The 13,101-nt window shown below is 39.6% G+C and overlaps 1 protein-coding gene across 4 annotated transcripts in view; it reads right to left on the bottom strand.

The window, feature by feature from the left end:
* Positions 1 to 13,101, bottom strand: part of SCMH1 (Scm polycomb group protein homolog 1) — a 216,705-nt gene that overhangs the window by 164,144 nt on the left and 39,460 nt on the right. For all 4 annotated transcript variants that reach the window (XM_068966207.1, XM_068966204.1, XM_068966209.1 and 1 more), the window contains exon 2: positions 4,093 to 4,170. In XM_068966207.1, coding sequence (XP_068822308.1) covers positions 4,093 to 4,117 — 25 coding nt within the window. In that variant the 5' untranslated portion in view covers positions 4,118 to 4,170. The remainder of the gene's footprint in view (positions 1 to 4,092; positions 4,171 to 13,101) is intronic.

Raw genomic sequence — 13,101 nt, 5'->3', positions numbered from 1 at the left:
GGCTCAGTGGTAAACAGTCTGACTGCAATGTGGGCATCCTAGGTTCAATCCCTGGGTCCAGAAGGTCCCCTGGAGAAGGGAATGGCAACTCACTCTAGTATTCTTGAGTGAAGAATCCCCATGGACAGAGCAGCCTGGTGGGCTACAGTCCATGAGGTTACAAAGAGTCAGACACAACTGAGTGGCTAACACTTTGATGACTGTTATTTCTATCATTCTATCTTTCAATTCACTGATCCATTCTTCTGCCTCAGTTATTCTGCTATCGATTTCTCCTAGAGTACTTTCAGTAATTGTGTTGTCACTGTTTCTTTATTTCTTCTAGGTCTTTGTTAAATGTGTTAAATGTTTCTTGTATTTTCTCCACTCTATTTTCAATATTTTGAAACTTCTTTACTATCATTACTCTAAATTATTTTTCAGAGAGGTTGCCTACTTCCTCCTCATTTATTTGGCTGTATACTTTTTACCTTGCTCCTTCATTTTCTGTTGTTGATTTTGATGGGTGGGACCGTGTTCCTGTCTCACTAGTTGGCCTGAGGTTTCCAGTAGTAGAGTGTGTAGGCAGTTAGATAGAGCCAGGTCTTGGTATTGAGATACAGACCTCTGGGATCCCTCACTCCGATTAATATTCTCTGGAACTTGATGTTCTCTGTTACTCCAGCAATGTAGTGGAGCGTGGGAATAAAAAGAAAAAAAGGCAGAACAATAACAAAGTATAAAAAATAAAACCGCCTGAAGGGTAAAACCAGACTTCAATAGCAATGAGAGAGACGAAAAGAGAAACAAAAAAGTACACACACACACACACACACATATACATATATTTTATATATATATGTAATAAAAATGAAAATAAGAGTGAGTAGAATAACAACAAAGAGTATAAATAATAAAATAAGCATGGAAAACTAACTGAAATAGTAGAAAGAATAAGAATATATATGAAACAACCACTGGAGGGTAAAACCAAACTCTACTGGTAAACAGTAAAAACCCAAAAGGCAAAAAAAACCTTGGCTTTGAAGGGTGGGCTTAGATGGTGAGTGGCTCAGGTGGTGGAAATGGTTAGGTGGAGATGGGATTTAGGTGGGGGTGGAATCCTGACTTAGGACCCAAGCCTTCAGAAAAAGCCCTGGGTGGGGTTGGGGGAAGGTCCAGGCTCAACCCAACTGAGGGGGCCTCTGCAGTGCGTCTGGATTTGGGGTGTGGAAGATAAGGACCAGGTCCCTAGGAGGCTCCCCAGGGCCAAGTGGGTGGCACAACACCAGATGGATTTCCCTCTCCTCTGTACTAGAAGGACCATCCCCTGGCTGCCCCCGCTATATCTCCCCTCCCTCCTATACCTGCAGGACCTACATGGGCAGAGGGTATCCTTGGAGGTGGCCCTGGAGGACAGAGGGGGCCCCTGAGGATTGGTCCCCAGGGAACAGAGGGCTCACCCTGGAGGGTGGAGGGGGCTGAGAGGGAGGGGGCCCTGGAGGATGGAGGGGGCCCTGGAGGATGGAGGGGGCCCTGAGAAGTAGGAGGGAACCAGATGGTAGAAAGGGATCCTGGATGGGGGAGGGCCCAGGCTAGAGAGCAGACAGGGTCCCTGGAAGGGTGAGGAGGCCCACAGAGGATGGGTACCCTGGAGGGTGGAGGGGACCTTCCAGATGGCCGAAAGCTCAGCCTGGAAGGAGGAGGGGCCTCTGGAGGCTGGAGAGCCAGGAGGGGGACTCTGGATGGTGGAGGGCTGGGCCTGGGAGCCTTAGGAGGCTTCCCAGAATTGAATGGGTGGCGGGACACCAGGTAGTTCCCTGCTCTTATAACCCACAGGAGCCTCCCCAAACCAGCCCACCTTTTTCTCTCCATAAATGAGCCTCCCTACTCCTTCTTACACCCACAGGATCCACCCAAGTGGACGGGGGTCCCTGAAGAGTGAAGGGCTCTTCCAAAGGGTAAAGAGGGCTGGGGAGGGTAGACAAGGCCCCAGAGGGCAGAGACCCAGGCCCTTGGGCCCCAGAAGGCTCCCTGGGGCCAAGTGAAAGGGGAACCCCAGGGGCTTCCCCAGTAGATCTTCTGATCTCACCAGAGGTCCCCCCCACCCCCGCCCAGAGGAGCAGGTGCACTGCTCCCAGCACTCAAAGGCGCCCCAGCCACTCCCAGTACCAAACTACACCTCCCCCCAGTCACCACTAAGTGAAAGGGGAGCCCCAGGGGCTTCCCCTAGTGGATCCTCTGATCCCTGAGGGATCCCTACCCCTCTCAGGTGAGCAGGCACGCTGCTTCCAGTGATCAAAGGTGCTCAAACCGCCCAAGGCACCAAAGCCACTCCACCTCCCTGAGCAACCTCACAGTTGCTGGTCATCAGGGTTCAAGTTTCCTCCACTCCCCCTTACCCGGTTGTTCCCAGGGTCCTCCCTTCAGCCTGTCCACAGGAGGTCCCCTACTAGCAGCTGGTGAGTATCCCAGGCATGGGGAGACATGCCTCCCTGTCTTCCCTCACCCCAATCTTGGGTCTACCCTCAAAGCATTCTTGACATTTCATTTCTTCAACATACTTCTCTCTGACAAACTGGATTAGAGTGGAGCTTCACTTGGCATTCCTACTACTGTGGCTGTTTTCATTGCACTATGATGCACACTCACGCTTCAACAATTCACATTCCTCTTTGTTTCATACCTCTTTTCAAAACCTATCTTGTAGAGCAGGGAATAGAAAACTTTTTGAAAAGAGCCAGAGGGTAAAAAAAATTCAGTTTTATGGGATATATGGTTTCTGCTACAACTACTCAATTCTGCCATTGTAGAATGAAAGTAGCCATACACATTAACAAATGGACATGGCTATATTCCAATAAACCTTTATTTACAAAAACAGGCAGCTGACAGGATTTAGCCTATGGACCACAGCTTACTGATCCCTGATCTAGAAGAATCTTCCCTAAATAACTTTGCCTAGCTGTGATTACTCCATTATTCTACTTCAAAATACATGTACTATATTCATTTACAAATAGTTATAAACTTCTGAATATTTTTATGTGGTCAGTCTCTCACTTAGAATACTGTACAGATTCTTTAAGGAAAACTGTCATTTCATTCATACCTAAGCCTAAGAGTAACACCGAGTCGTTAGGACATGAAGACAAATGAATCCGTCTACGTGCACAAAGAACTCACAAAGAGCAGATTAACAGGACAGACAGCAACGCAAATACACAATCATAATATAATGTGATTTTTGCTATAAGAGAGATTTGCTATACAAAGTGCTCTGAGAAAAGCAAAAGGAATGACTGACTTTGCTTGGGGAGAGGAGGAAAGTTTCACAGATGACTTGAGGTAGGATTGTCAGAAAAGAAAGATGAATAGGCATTTGAGTTAAAGGAAATGTAGTATGAAAGTACTAAGACATGGAAATGGATTAAGTGTATGGATAATAACCAGCAGCTACTATAGATGGAAAGGGGGAAGGGAAGCTACAGAGACAAATGACAGAAACTGAACAAGATGAGAATACAAAAGAAAGTATCAGCAAAGAGTGCCATTTGCCACAATAAGACAATGTTATACACATAATGAGGAGTCTGGATGATTCTAGAGATTATATTTAAATATTCAATATCATGATTTGATTTATTAATAATATTTTATACCCATAAAGAGGCTTTAACTTTTTCATAGACTTTCATGTATATTATTTTTAATGTTCATACAGCTTCCATACTTACATGTCTACTAAATTCTAATAGTGATCATGAACTTATGAGGTAGTTAAGAAGAGTAAGATTTAGAGGCAAAAAGATTCGAGACAAAACTTGCAGTTTATAGGAACAACATGTTGAGTAATGTTTCCACAGAACAGGAATAGCAACAGTCTCTGTTCCATAAGATTACAGAAAAGACTATTTGAGACAATTATGTGAAGAGTACTTTGTAAAAGAGCTACAAAATGACATGCAGGATTTGTGAAATTGCAGGATAAGTTGGTAAGAAAGGATGAGACACTTTTATTTACTTGAACAGCTTTCTGTGACACATACATTCATCCACAGCCTAACAGAAGATAACTCTTCATTTCTATCACATGTAAGAACAGGTTCTGACCTTTTCGAGGATCTGATTTTTGCATGGTATCATCAGCTATATCAAATAGGAATTTCCTCTTTAACAAGATGGAGAAATCTAGAAGCAAAAGATTAAAAAAAATTAGAAGTATGAACAATTGTAGATGAAAGGAGACCTGCAATGAAATTAGGTTTTAATCAGAGAAAACCAGCAGGCTGAACACCCAGAAGGGCTTCCCAGGGGCAATAATTTAGTTAAGTTTCCAATTTCCAGGGTCCTTCCCTCAGCTTTTTGAGTTCAGAACCCTGATTCTGTTAAAAACAGAACAGACTTTTCAGGGCATTAATAGGTAATTTTAAACAATAATAGATAAACTAGAAGGTTACTCTATTAATTCACTGTGAGAACTATAACAGCCATATAACCAAAGTATTGTACACTGAAAACTACAAACATCGCTGAAAGAAATTGAAGAAATAATGAAGTATAAAGACACTTACATTCATGAATTAGAAGACTAATGTTAAGACAATACTACATAAAGATCTAAAGACTCAATGCAATCCCTATCAAAATCCCAATGATGTTTTTCTGCAAAAATAGAAAAAGCCATCCTAAAATTCACGTGATATCTCAAGGACCTCTTAATAGCTTAAACAATCTTGAAAATGAATAATAATGTTAGAAGACTCACAATTCCTGGCTTCAAAACTTACTACAAAGCTATAAGTTGAAACAGTGTGTGTGAGGGTACTAGCAGAAGGACAGGCACACAGACCAATAGAATAGAGAGCCCAGAAATAAACTCAAATACGTACAGTCAAATGATTTTTAATAGAGGTGCCAACAACATTCTAAGGGAAAAGAATACCCTTTTCCACAAATGATGCTAGGAAATCTGGATACCCACGTGCCAAAGAATGAAGATGGACCTTTAGCTTATACCATATATAAAAATTAACTCAAAATGTATCAGGACCAAAACTTTAGAGCTAAAATTATAAAACGTTTAGAGAAAACAGAGAAGAAAATCTTCATGACACTGAATTTTGCAATAATTCTGGAATTTGACATCTAAATCTCAGGCAACAAAAGAAAAAAACAGATAAACTGAACTTCATCAAAGTGAAAAACATTTGTGCATCAAAGAGCACTATCACATGGATGAGAAGAAAACCTACAAAATGGCAGAAAACATTGGCAAATCATTCATCTGATAAGGGACTAATCACTAGAATATGTACAGAACTCCTCCAATTCAATGACAAAAAAAAACAAAAGAAACCCTCAAAAAATCCAACTGAAAAATCAGCAAAGGACCTGAATAGGTATTTCTCCATTTATCTACATGTGCTTGGTAAGTTGCTTCAGTCATGTTCAGCTGTTACGATCCTATGGACAGTAGCCCACCAGGCTCCTCTGTCCATGAGATTCTCTAGGCAAGAATACTGGAGTGGGTTTCCATGGTCTTCTCCAGGGGACCTTCCTGACCCAGGGATTGAACCCACATCTCTTACATTTCCTGCACTGGCATGCAGGTTCTTTACCACTAGTGCTGCCTGGGAAGCCCCCGTTTATCTATGTAGATGGCCAATAAGTACATAAAAATCAACATCATTAATCATTAGGAAGGTGAAGGTGAAGTCGCTCAGTCGTGTCCGACTCTTTGCGACCCCATGGACTGTAGCCTACCAGGCTCCTCCGTCCATGGGATTCTCCAGGCAAGAATACTGCAGTGGGTTGCCATTTCCTTCTCCAGGGGATCTTCCCAACCAAGGGATCAAACCCAGGTCTCTCGCATTGGAGGCAGACGCTTAATCATTAGAAAAGTGCAAGTTAAAGTCACAATGAGATACTACTTCACACCCACTGGGGTGGTTATTATGAAGAAAAAAAGAAAAATCCTAAGTGCTAGCAAGGATATGGAGAAATTAGAGCCCTTGTGAATTGCTAGTGGAAATAAAAAAATGGTGCAGCTGCTGTGGAAAACTTTAAAAAGTTAAACATGGAAATACCAAATGACCCAGTAACTCCACTTCTAGGTATATTCCCAAAAGAACTGAAAACAGGGACTGAAACAGGTACCTGTACACAAATGTTCGGAGCAGCATTATTCACAGTAGCAAAAGAGTAGAAACGATCTAAGTGTCCACCAATGACTGACCGAATAAATAAAATAAGGCTTATACATACAATCGAATACTATTCAGCCATAAAAAGGAATAAAATTCTGATACACGCTGCAACATGGATGAATCTTGAAGACATTATGCTCAGTGAAATAAGCCAAGTACAAAAGGCTAACTACTGTATGATTTCACTTGCACTTGGCAACTGGAATAGGGAAATTCCTAGAGAAAGGAAGTAGAACAGAGGTTATTAGGGGCTGGGCAAAGAGGGTGAATGGAGAGTTATGATTTAATGGGGACAGAGTTTCTGTTTGAAATGATGAAAATATTCTGGAGTTGGACAGCAGCGAAGGCTATACATCACTATAAATGCACTTAAGCATTAAAATGGTAAAAATGATAAATTGTTATATATTTTTAAAAATATATTTTTAATTGAAGGATTGTATTGTATTGTATTGGTTTGGTTTCTGCCATACATCAACATGAATCAGTCATAGGTATACATATATCCCTATACATATGTCCCTGCCCTCTTGAACTCCCTAACACCTCTCACCCCATCCCACTGTTCTAGTTTGTCACAGAGCCCCAGTTTGAGTTCCCTGAGGCATACAGCAAATTCCCACTGGCTATCTATTTTACATATTGTATTGTATATGTTTTCATGCTACTGTCTCAATGCTTCCCACCCTCTTCTTCCCATCCTGCATCCACAAGTCTGTTCTTTATATCTGCGTCTCCATTACTGCCCCGCAAATAGGTTCATTAGTATCATCTTTCTAGATTCCATATATATGCATTAATATATATTTCTCTGACTTACTTCCTCTGCATAAAAAGCTCTAGATTCATCTACCTCATTAGAATCAACTCAAATGTGTTTCTTTATATGGCTGAGTAATATTCCATTGTGTATATATACCAGAGATTCTTTATCCATTCATCTGTTGATAGACATCTAGGTTACTTTCACGTCATAGCTATTGTAAATAGTGCTGCTATGAACACTGGGGTACATGCGTCTTTTTCAATTATGGTTTCCTCAGGGTATATGCCCAGTAGTGGGATTAGAGGGTCATATAGTAGTTTTATTCCTAGTGATTTTAAGGAATCTCCATACTGTTCTCCATAGTGGCTATATCAATATACATTCCCAACAGCAGAGGAACAGGGTTTCTTTTTTCCCACACTCCCTTCAGTATTTACTGTTTGTAGATTTTTTGATGATAGCCATTCTGACTGGTGAAGTGATATCTATTATAGTTTTTGATTTGCATTTCTCTAATATTGAACGATGCTAAGCATGTTTTCATGTATTTATTAGCTACCTGTATGTCTTTAGAAAAATGTCTGCTTAGGTCTTCTGCCCACTTTTTGATTGAGTTGTTTGTTTTTCTGGTATTGAGTTGCAGAAACTGTTTGTACATTTTAGAAGTTAATCCTTTGTCAGTTGTTTCATTTGCAATTTTTTTATCCCATTTTGAGGGTTGTCTTTTCACCTTGTTTATAGTCGCCTTTGCTGTGCAAAAGCTTTTAAGTGTAATTAGCTCCCACTTGTTTATTTTTATTTCCATTACTGTAGGAGGTGGGTCACAGAGAATCTTGCTGTAATTTATATCAAAGAGCCTTCTGCCTATGTTTTCCTCTAAGAGTTTTATAGCTTTGGGTTTTATGTTTAGGTCTTTAACACATTTTGAGTTTATCTTTGTTCTTTGTGTATGGTGTTAGGAAGTGTTCTAATTTCATACTTTCACATGTCCAGTTTTCCCAGCACTATTTACTGAATAGACTATCTTTCACCATTGTAAATTTTTGTCTCCTTTGTCAAAGGTTAGGTGCCTGTAGCTGTGTGGGTTTATCTCTGGGGTTTCTATCTTGTTCCATTGATCTATATCTCTGTTTTTGCACCAATACCATACTGTCTTGATGACTGCAGCTTTGCAGCACAGTCTGAAGTCAGGAAGGTTAATTCCCCCAGCTCCATTCTCCTTTCTCAAGATTGCATTGGCTATTCAGGGTCTTTTGTGTTTCCAAACAAATTGTGAAATATCCTCGTTCTAGTTCTGTGAAAAATGTCACTGATAATGTGACAGTGACTGCACTGAATCTGTAGATTGCATTTAATAGTATAGTAACTTTCACAATATTGATTCTTCCAACCCAGGAATGTGGAATCTCTCTCCATCTGTCATCTTTGTTTTCTTTCATCAGTGTCTTATAGCTTTCTGTACACAGCTCTTTTGTCTCCTTGAACAGGTTTATTCATAGTATTTTATTCTTCTTGTTGCAGTGGTAAATGGGATTGATTCCTTAATTTCTCTGATTTTTCGTTGTTAGTGTATAGGAATGCCAGGGATTTATGTATAATGATTTTGTATCCTGTGACTTTACTAAATTCACTGATTAGCTCTAGTAATTTTCTGACAGTATCTTTAGGGTTTTCTATGTATAGTATCATATTCTCTAAAAACAGTGAATTTTCCTTCTTTTTCAATTTGGATACCTTTTATTTCCTTTTCTTCTCTGATTGCCATAGCTAGGACTTCTAAAACTATGCTGAATAACAGCTGTGAGAGTGGGCACCTTTGTCTTGTTCCTGATCTTAGAGAGAATGTTTTCAGTTTTTTACGCACTGAGAATAATGCTTGCTCCGGGTTTAGCATATATGGCCTTTATGTTGAGGTAGGTTCCTTCTATGCCTGTTTTTTGAGAGTTGGTATCATAAACAGATGCTGAATTTTGTTGAAAGCTTTTTCTGCATCTACTGAGATTATCACATGGTTTTTTATTTTTCAACTTGTTAATATGGTGTATCATACTGATTGATTTGTGTATACTGAAGGATCCTTGCATCCCTGGGATAAACCTGACTTGATCATGGTATATGATCTTTCTAATGTGTTGTCATATTCTGTTTGCTAGAATTTTGTTGAGGATTTTTACATCTATGTTCGTTAGTGATACTGGCCTGTCATTTTCTTTTTTTGTGTTATCTTTATGTAGTTTTGGTATCAGGGTGATGGCAGCCTTGTAGAATGAGTTTGGAAGTGTTCCTTCCTCTAACTGTCTGAAAGAGTTTCAGAAGGTTAGGCATTAGCTCTTCTTAAATGTTTGACAGAATTCACCCGTGAAGCCATCTGGGCTTTTGCTTTTGGGGAGTTTATTTTTAATCATAGTTTAATTTCACTGCTTGTGACTGGCCTGTTCATACTTTCTATTTCTTCCTGGTTCAGTCTTGGAAGGTTGACTTTGTCTAAGAATCTATCCATTTCTCCCAGGTTGTCCATTTTATTGTCCGCTGTTGCTCATAATAGTCTCTTATGATCCCTGGTATTTCTACATTGTCAGTTGTAACCTCTCCTTTTTCATTTCTAATTTTGTTAATTTGATTTTTCTCCCTTTTTTTCTTGATGAGCCTGGCTAATGGTTTGTCAGTTTTGTTTTTCTTTTCAAAGAACCACTTTTAGTTTTATTAATCTTTACTATTATTTCATTTCTTTTTCACTGCTCTATCTCTGATTTCTTTCCTTCTACTAACTTTAGGGGATTTTTTAATTCGTCTTTTTCCAGTTGTTTTAAATGTAAAGTGAGGTTGCCTATTCTGTTTTTCTTGTTTCTTGAGGTAGGACTGTATTGGTATAAACTTCCTTCTTAGGACTGCTTTTGCTGCATCCCACAGGTTTTGGGTTGTAGTTTTCGTTGTCATTCATTTCTAGGAATTTTCTGATTTCTCTTTTTATTTCTTCAGTAACTGATTCATTCTTTAGAATTGTACTGTTTAATCTTCATGTGTGTTTTATATTTTTTCCCTGTAATTGATATCTAGTCTCATAACACTGTGGTCAGAGAAGAAGCTTGATATGATTTCATTTTTCTTAAATTTACCAAGGCTTGATTTGTAACCCAAGATGTCTATCCTGGAGAATGTTCCATGTGCACTTGAGAAGAAAATGTATTCTGCATTTGGATAGAAAGTCCTGAACATATCAATAAGGTCCATCTGCTCTAATGTGTCATTTAAGGTTTGTGTTTCCTTTTTAATTTTCTGTTTTAATGATCTGTCCATTGGTGTAAGTGGGGAGTTAAAGTCCCCTAGTACTATTGTATTACTGCCAACTTCCCTTTTATGTGTGTTACTGCTTGCTTTATGTATTGAGGTGCTCCTATGCTGGGTGCATAAATATTTACAAATCTTATGTTTTCTTCTTAGATCAATCCTTTGATCGTTACTTGATTCAAAGCAGGAGATCCCAACCTTTTTGGCACCAGGGCCCAGTTTCATGGAAGACAATTTTTCCATGGATGGGGCAGGGAGTGGTTTCGGGATGATTCAAGTTCATTACATTTATTGTGCACTTTATTTCTATCATTATTACATTGTGATATATAATGAAGTAATTACACACCTCACTGCTCATCTGATAGGAGGTGGAACTCAGCAGTAATGCAAGTGATGGGGAGTGGCTGTAACTGCAGCTGAAGCTTTGCTCACTTGTCTGCTGCTCATTTCCTGCTGTGTGGCCCAGTTCCCAACAGGCCACAGACCAGTACTGGTTCATGGTCCAGGGGCTGGAGAACCCTGTTTTAAAGCACCCAAAAATCTGGCATTTTTCATTTAAATAGGGGGAAAAATAGAGTTGAGGTTCTGAAATTAAACAAGATTAATTATAGCATCCAAGGTCACGTGGCTACTAAATGGAAAGGCTAAAATTAAGGGCTAATTTCAAAGCCTATACTCTCTTTGGTTTCATTATGCTTGCTTACTATAGTTTAAAAACAACAAGAAATAAATCCCTTCCCTAGTTTACTTGTGATAGGCTATATTATATAGAGAGAGGTTTGGCAAATAGTCAAGTGCTATGTAACGTAAGAAATTACTATTAGCACAAGGAAAGAGCTTACTAAGGCAGTGGCTTTCAAACCTTTTCAGTTACGATCCATGGACTTAAATCCAGTAGTTTTTATAACAGTATGCATTCCTGAAAACCTTACATCTTATAAAATTATGCACCAAACATGGGCTTGTGGTTAAAACAGAGTTATGAAAAGACTACTAAAAGCCTATGGAACTTTGTATCCTTTATATATATACACACATACTTCATAAGGATTTCAGTCATTCAGTTCAGTCACTCAGTTATGTCCCACTCTTTGTGACCCCATGAACCGCAGCACACCAGGCCTCCCTGTCCATCACCAACTCCTGGAGTCTACCCAAACCCATGTCCGTCGAGTCGATAATGCCACCCAACCATCTCATCCTCTGTTGTCCCCTTCTCCTCCTGCCTTCAATCTTTCCCAGCATCAGGGTCTTTTCCAATGAGTCAGCTCTTCGCATCAGGTGGCTATAAGTATCGGAGTTTCAGCCTCAACATCAGTCCTTCCAATGAACACCCAGGACTGATCTCCTTTAGGGTGGACTGGCTGGATTTCCTTGCAGTCAAAGGGTCTCTCAAGAGTCTTCTCCAACACCACAGTTCAAAAGCATCAATTCTTCAGCACTCAGCTTTCTTTATAGTCCAACTCTCACATTCATACATGACTACTGGAAAAACCATAGCCTTGACTAGATGGACCTTTGTTGGCAAAGTAATGTCTCTGCTTTTTAATATGCTGTCTAGGTTGGTCATAACTTTCCTTCCAAGGAGTAAGCGTCTTTTAATTTCATTGCTGCAACTGCCATCGGCAGTGATTCTGGAGCCCAGAAAAATAAAGTCAGCCACTGTTTCCCCATCTATCTGCCACGAAGTGATTGGACCAGATGCCATGATCTTAAGTTTTCTGAATGCTGAGCTTTAAGCCAACTTTTTCAGTCATTAATAAATGGTTAAAATTAGACCCAACAAACTAAATATAAGGAAGAATGGTATAATCCACTTTAGGATACTTTCCAATTAAAATTATTTTTTAAAATAAGTTTTAATGTGTAATGGAATAAACTTGTAGTAATTCAGAACACTAAGCTTCTAAGAGTGACTTATTTCTCCAAGGTTTTCTGGAGTGAAAATTTGAATGTATGTCACCATATGCAGACAGGAGCCACTTAATAAAAGCTTTAAAGAGATAAAATTAAAACCTGAAGTCAGATTCATATGGGTTTGGGGACTGATAAGAGATTATTAACCTGTTCATCATTTTTCAATCTGTTCACACTGCCCAAGTAGACCTTTGAGAGATGTCTATGCCTCACCGTACCAGAGATCTCAAGATCAACTTTATTCTGCTAGAAGGTAATAGGATAGAGTCCTAGTTAGGAACTAACTCCTTAGATGTAGAGCTCTGAGAATAGAGTAAATCCTCACTGTTTAGACCATAGAGACAGGTACATAAAGTAATTTGGACTCATTAACAGAGGAGTATCTATAAACCATTTCACAAATCATCCCCCAAAGTCTCAGGTTCTCATCCTAAACAAGTGAGTTACAAATTCCTGACATTTTCCAGGGTCTTGCAGGAAACATACAGAATTACAAACTTGGGGCAAATATGGTTTTTCTATACCAAGAAATTGAGATGCAACTTTGAAACTTGGCCTGGTTCATTCCTGGTTCATTCACTGAAGTCACCCCCTCAGGGCTTCAAATTCCTCACTTTAAGACCAAAAGATTAGAATTCAGGCAGGTCCCATGTTTACCACACACTAGCTGCATGCCTCTGGTTCATCATCCACCCTTACATGTGTTTGATTTTATGTTTTGTAGAAAATACTATTGCTATTGAAATAAGGAAAATTTATCAAATGAAATCAGCTGTCTTCCTGTGAGCTACTCAGGCAATTGTCTTGACACCTGTTTCTAGTTGGGACACTGAGATCACTTCTTTATTCACTGTAATAGGAACCTAGACCACACAAAGGGGCTTCCAGGGAAATGTATCTTATGCGAATCTGAAACAGCAGTCTCAGGAAAAGGCTCTC

Source organism: Capricornis sumatraensis, chromosome 2 (assembly GCF_032405125.1).
Source record: "Capricornis sumatraensis isolate serow.1 chromosome 2, serow.2, whole genome shotgun sequence".
In the NCBI taxonomy this organism is placed as follows: domain Eukaryota; kingdom Metazoa; phylum Chordata; class Mammalia; order Artiodactyla; family Bovidae; genus Capricornis; species Capricornis sumatraensis.
This window is presented reverse-complemented; position numbering and strand designations above follow the sequence as displayed.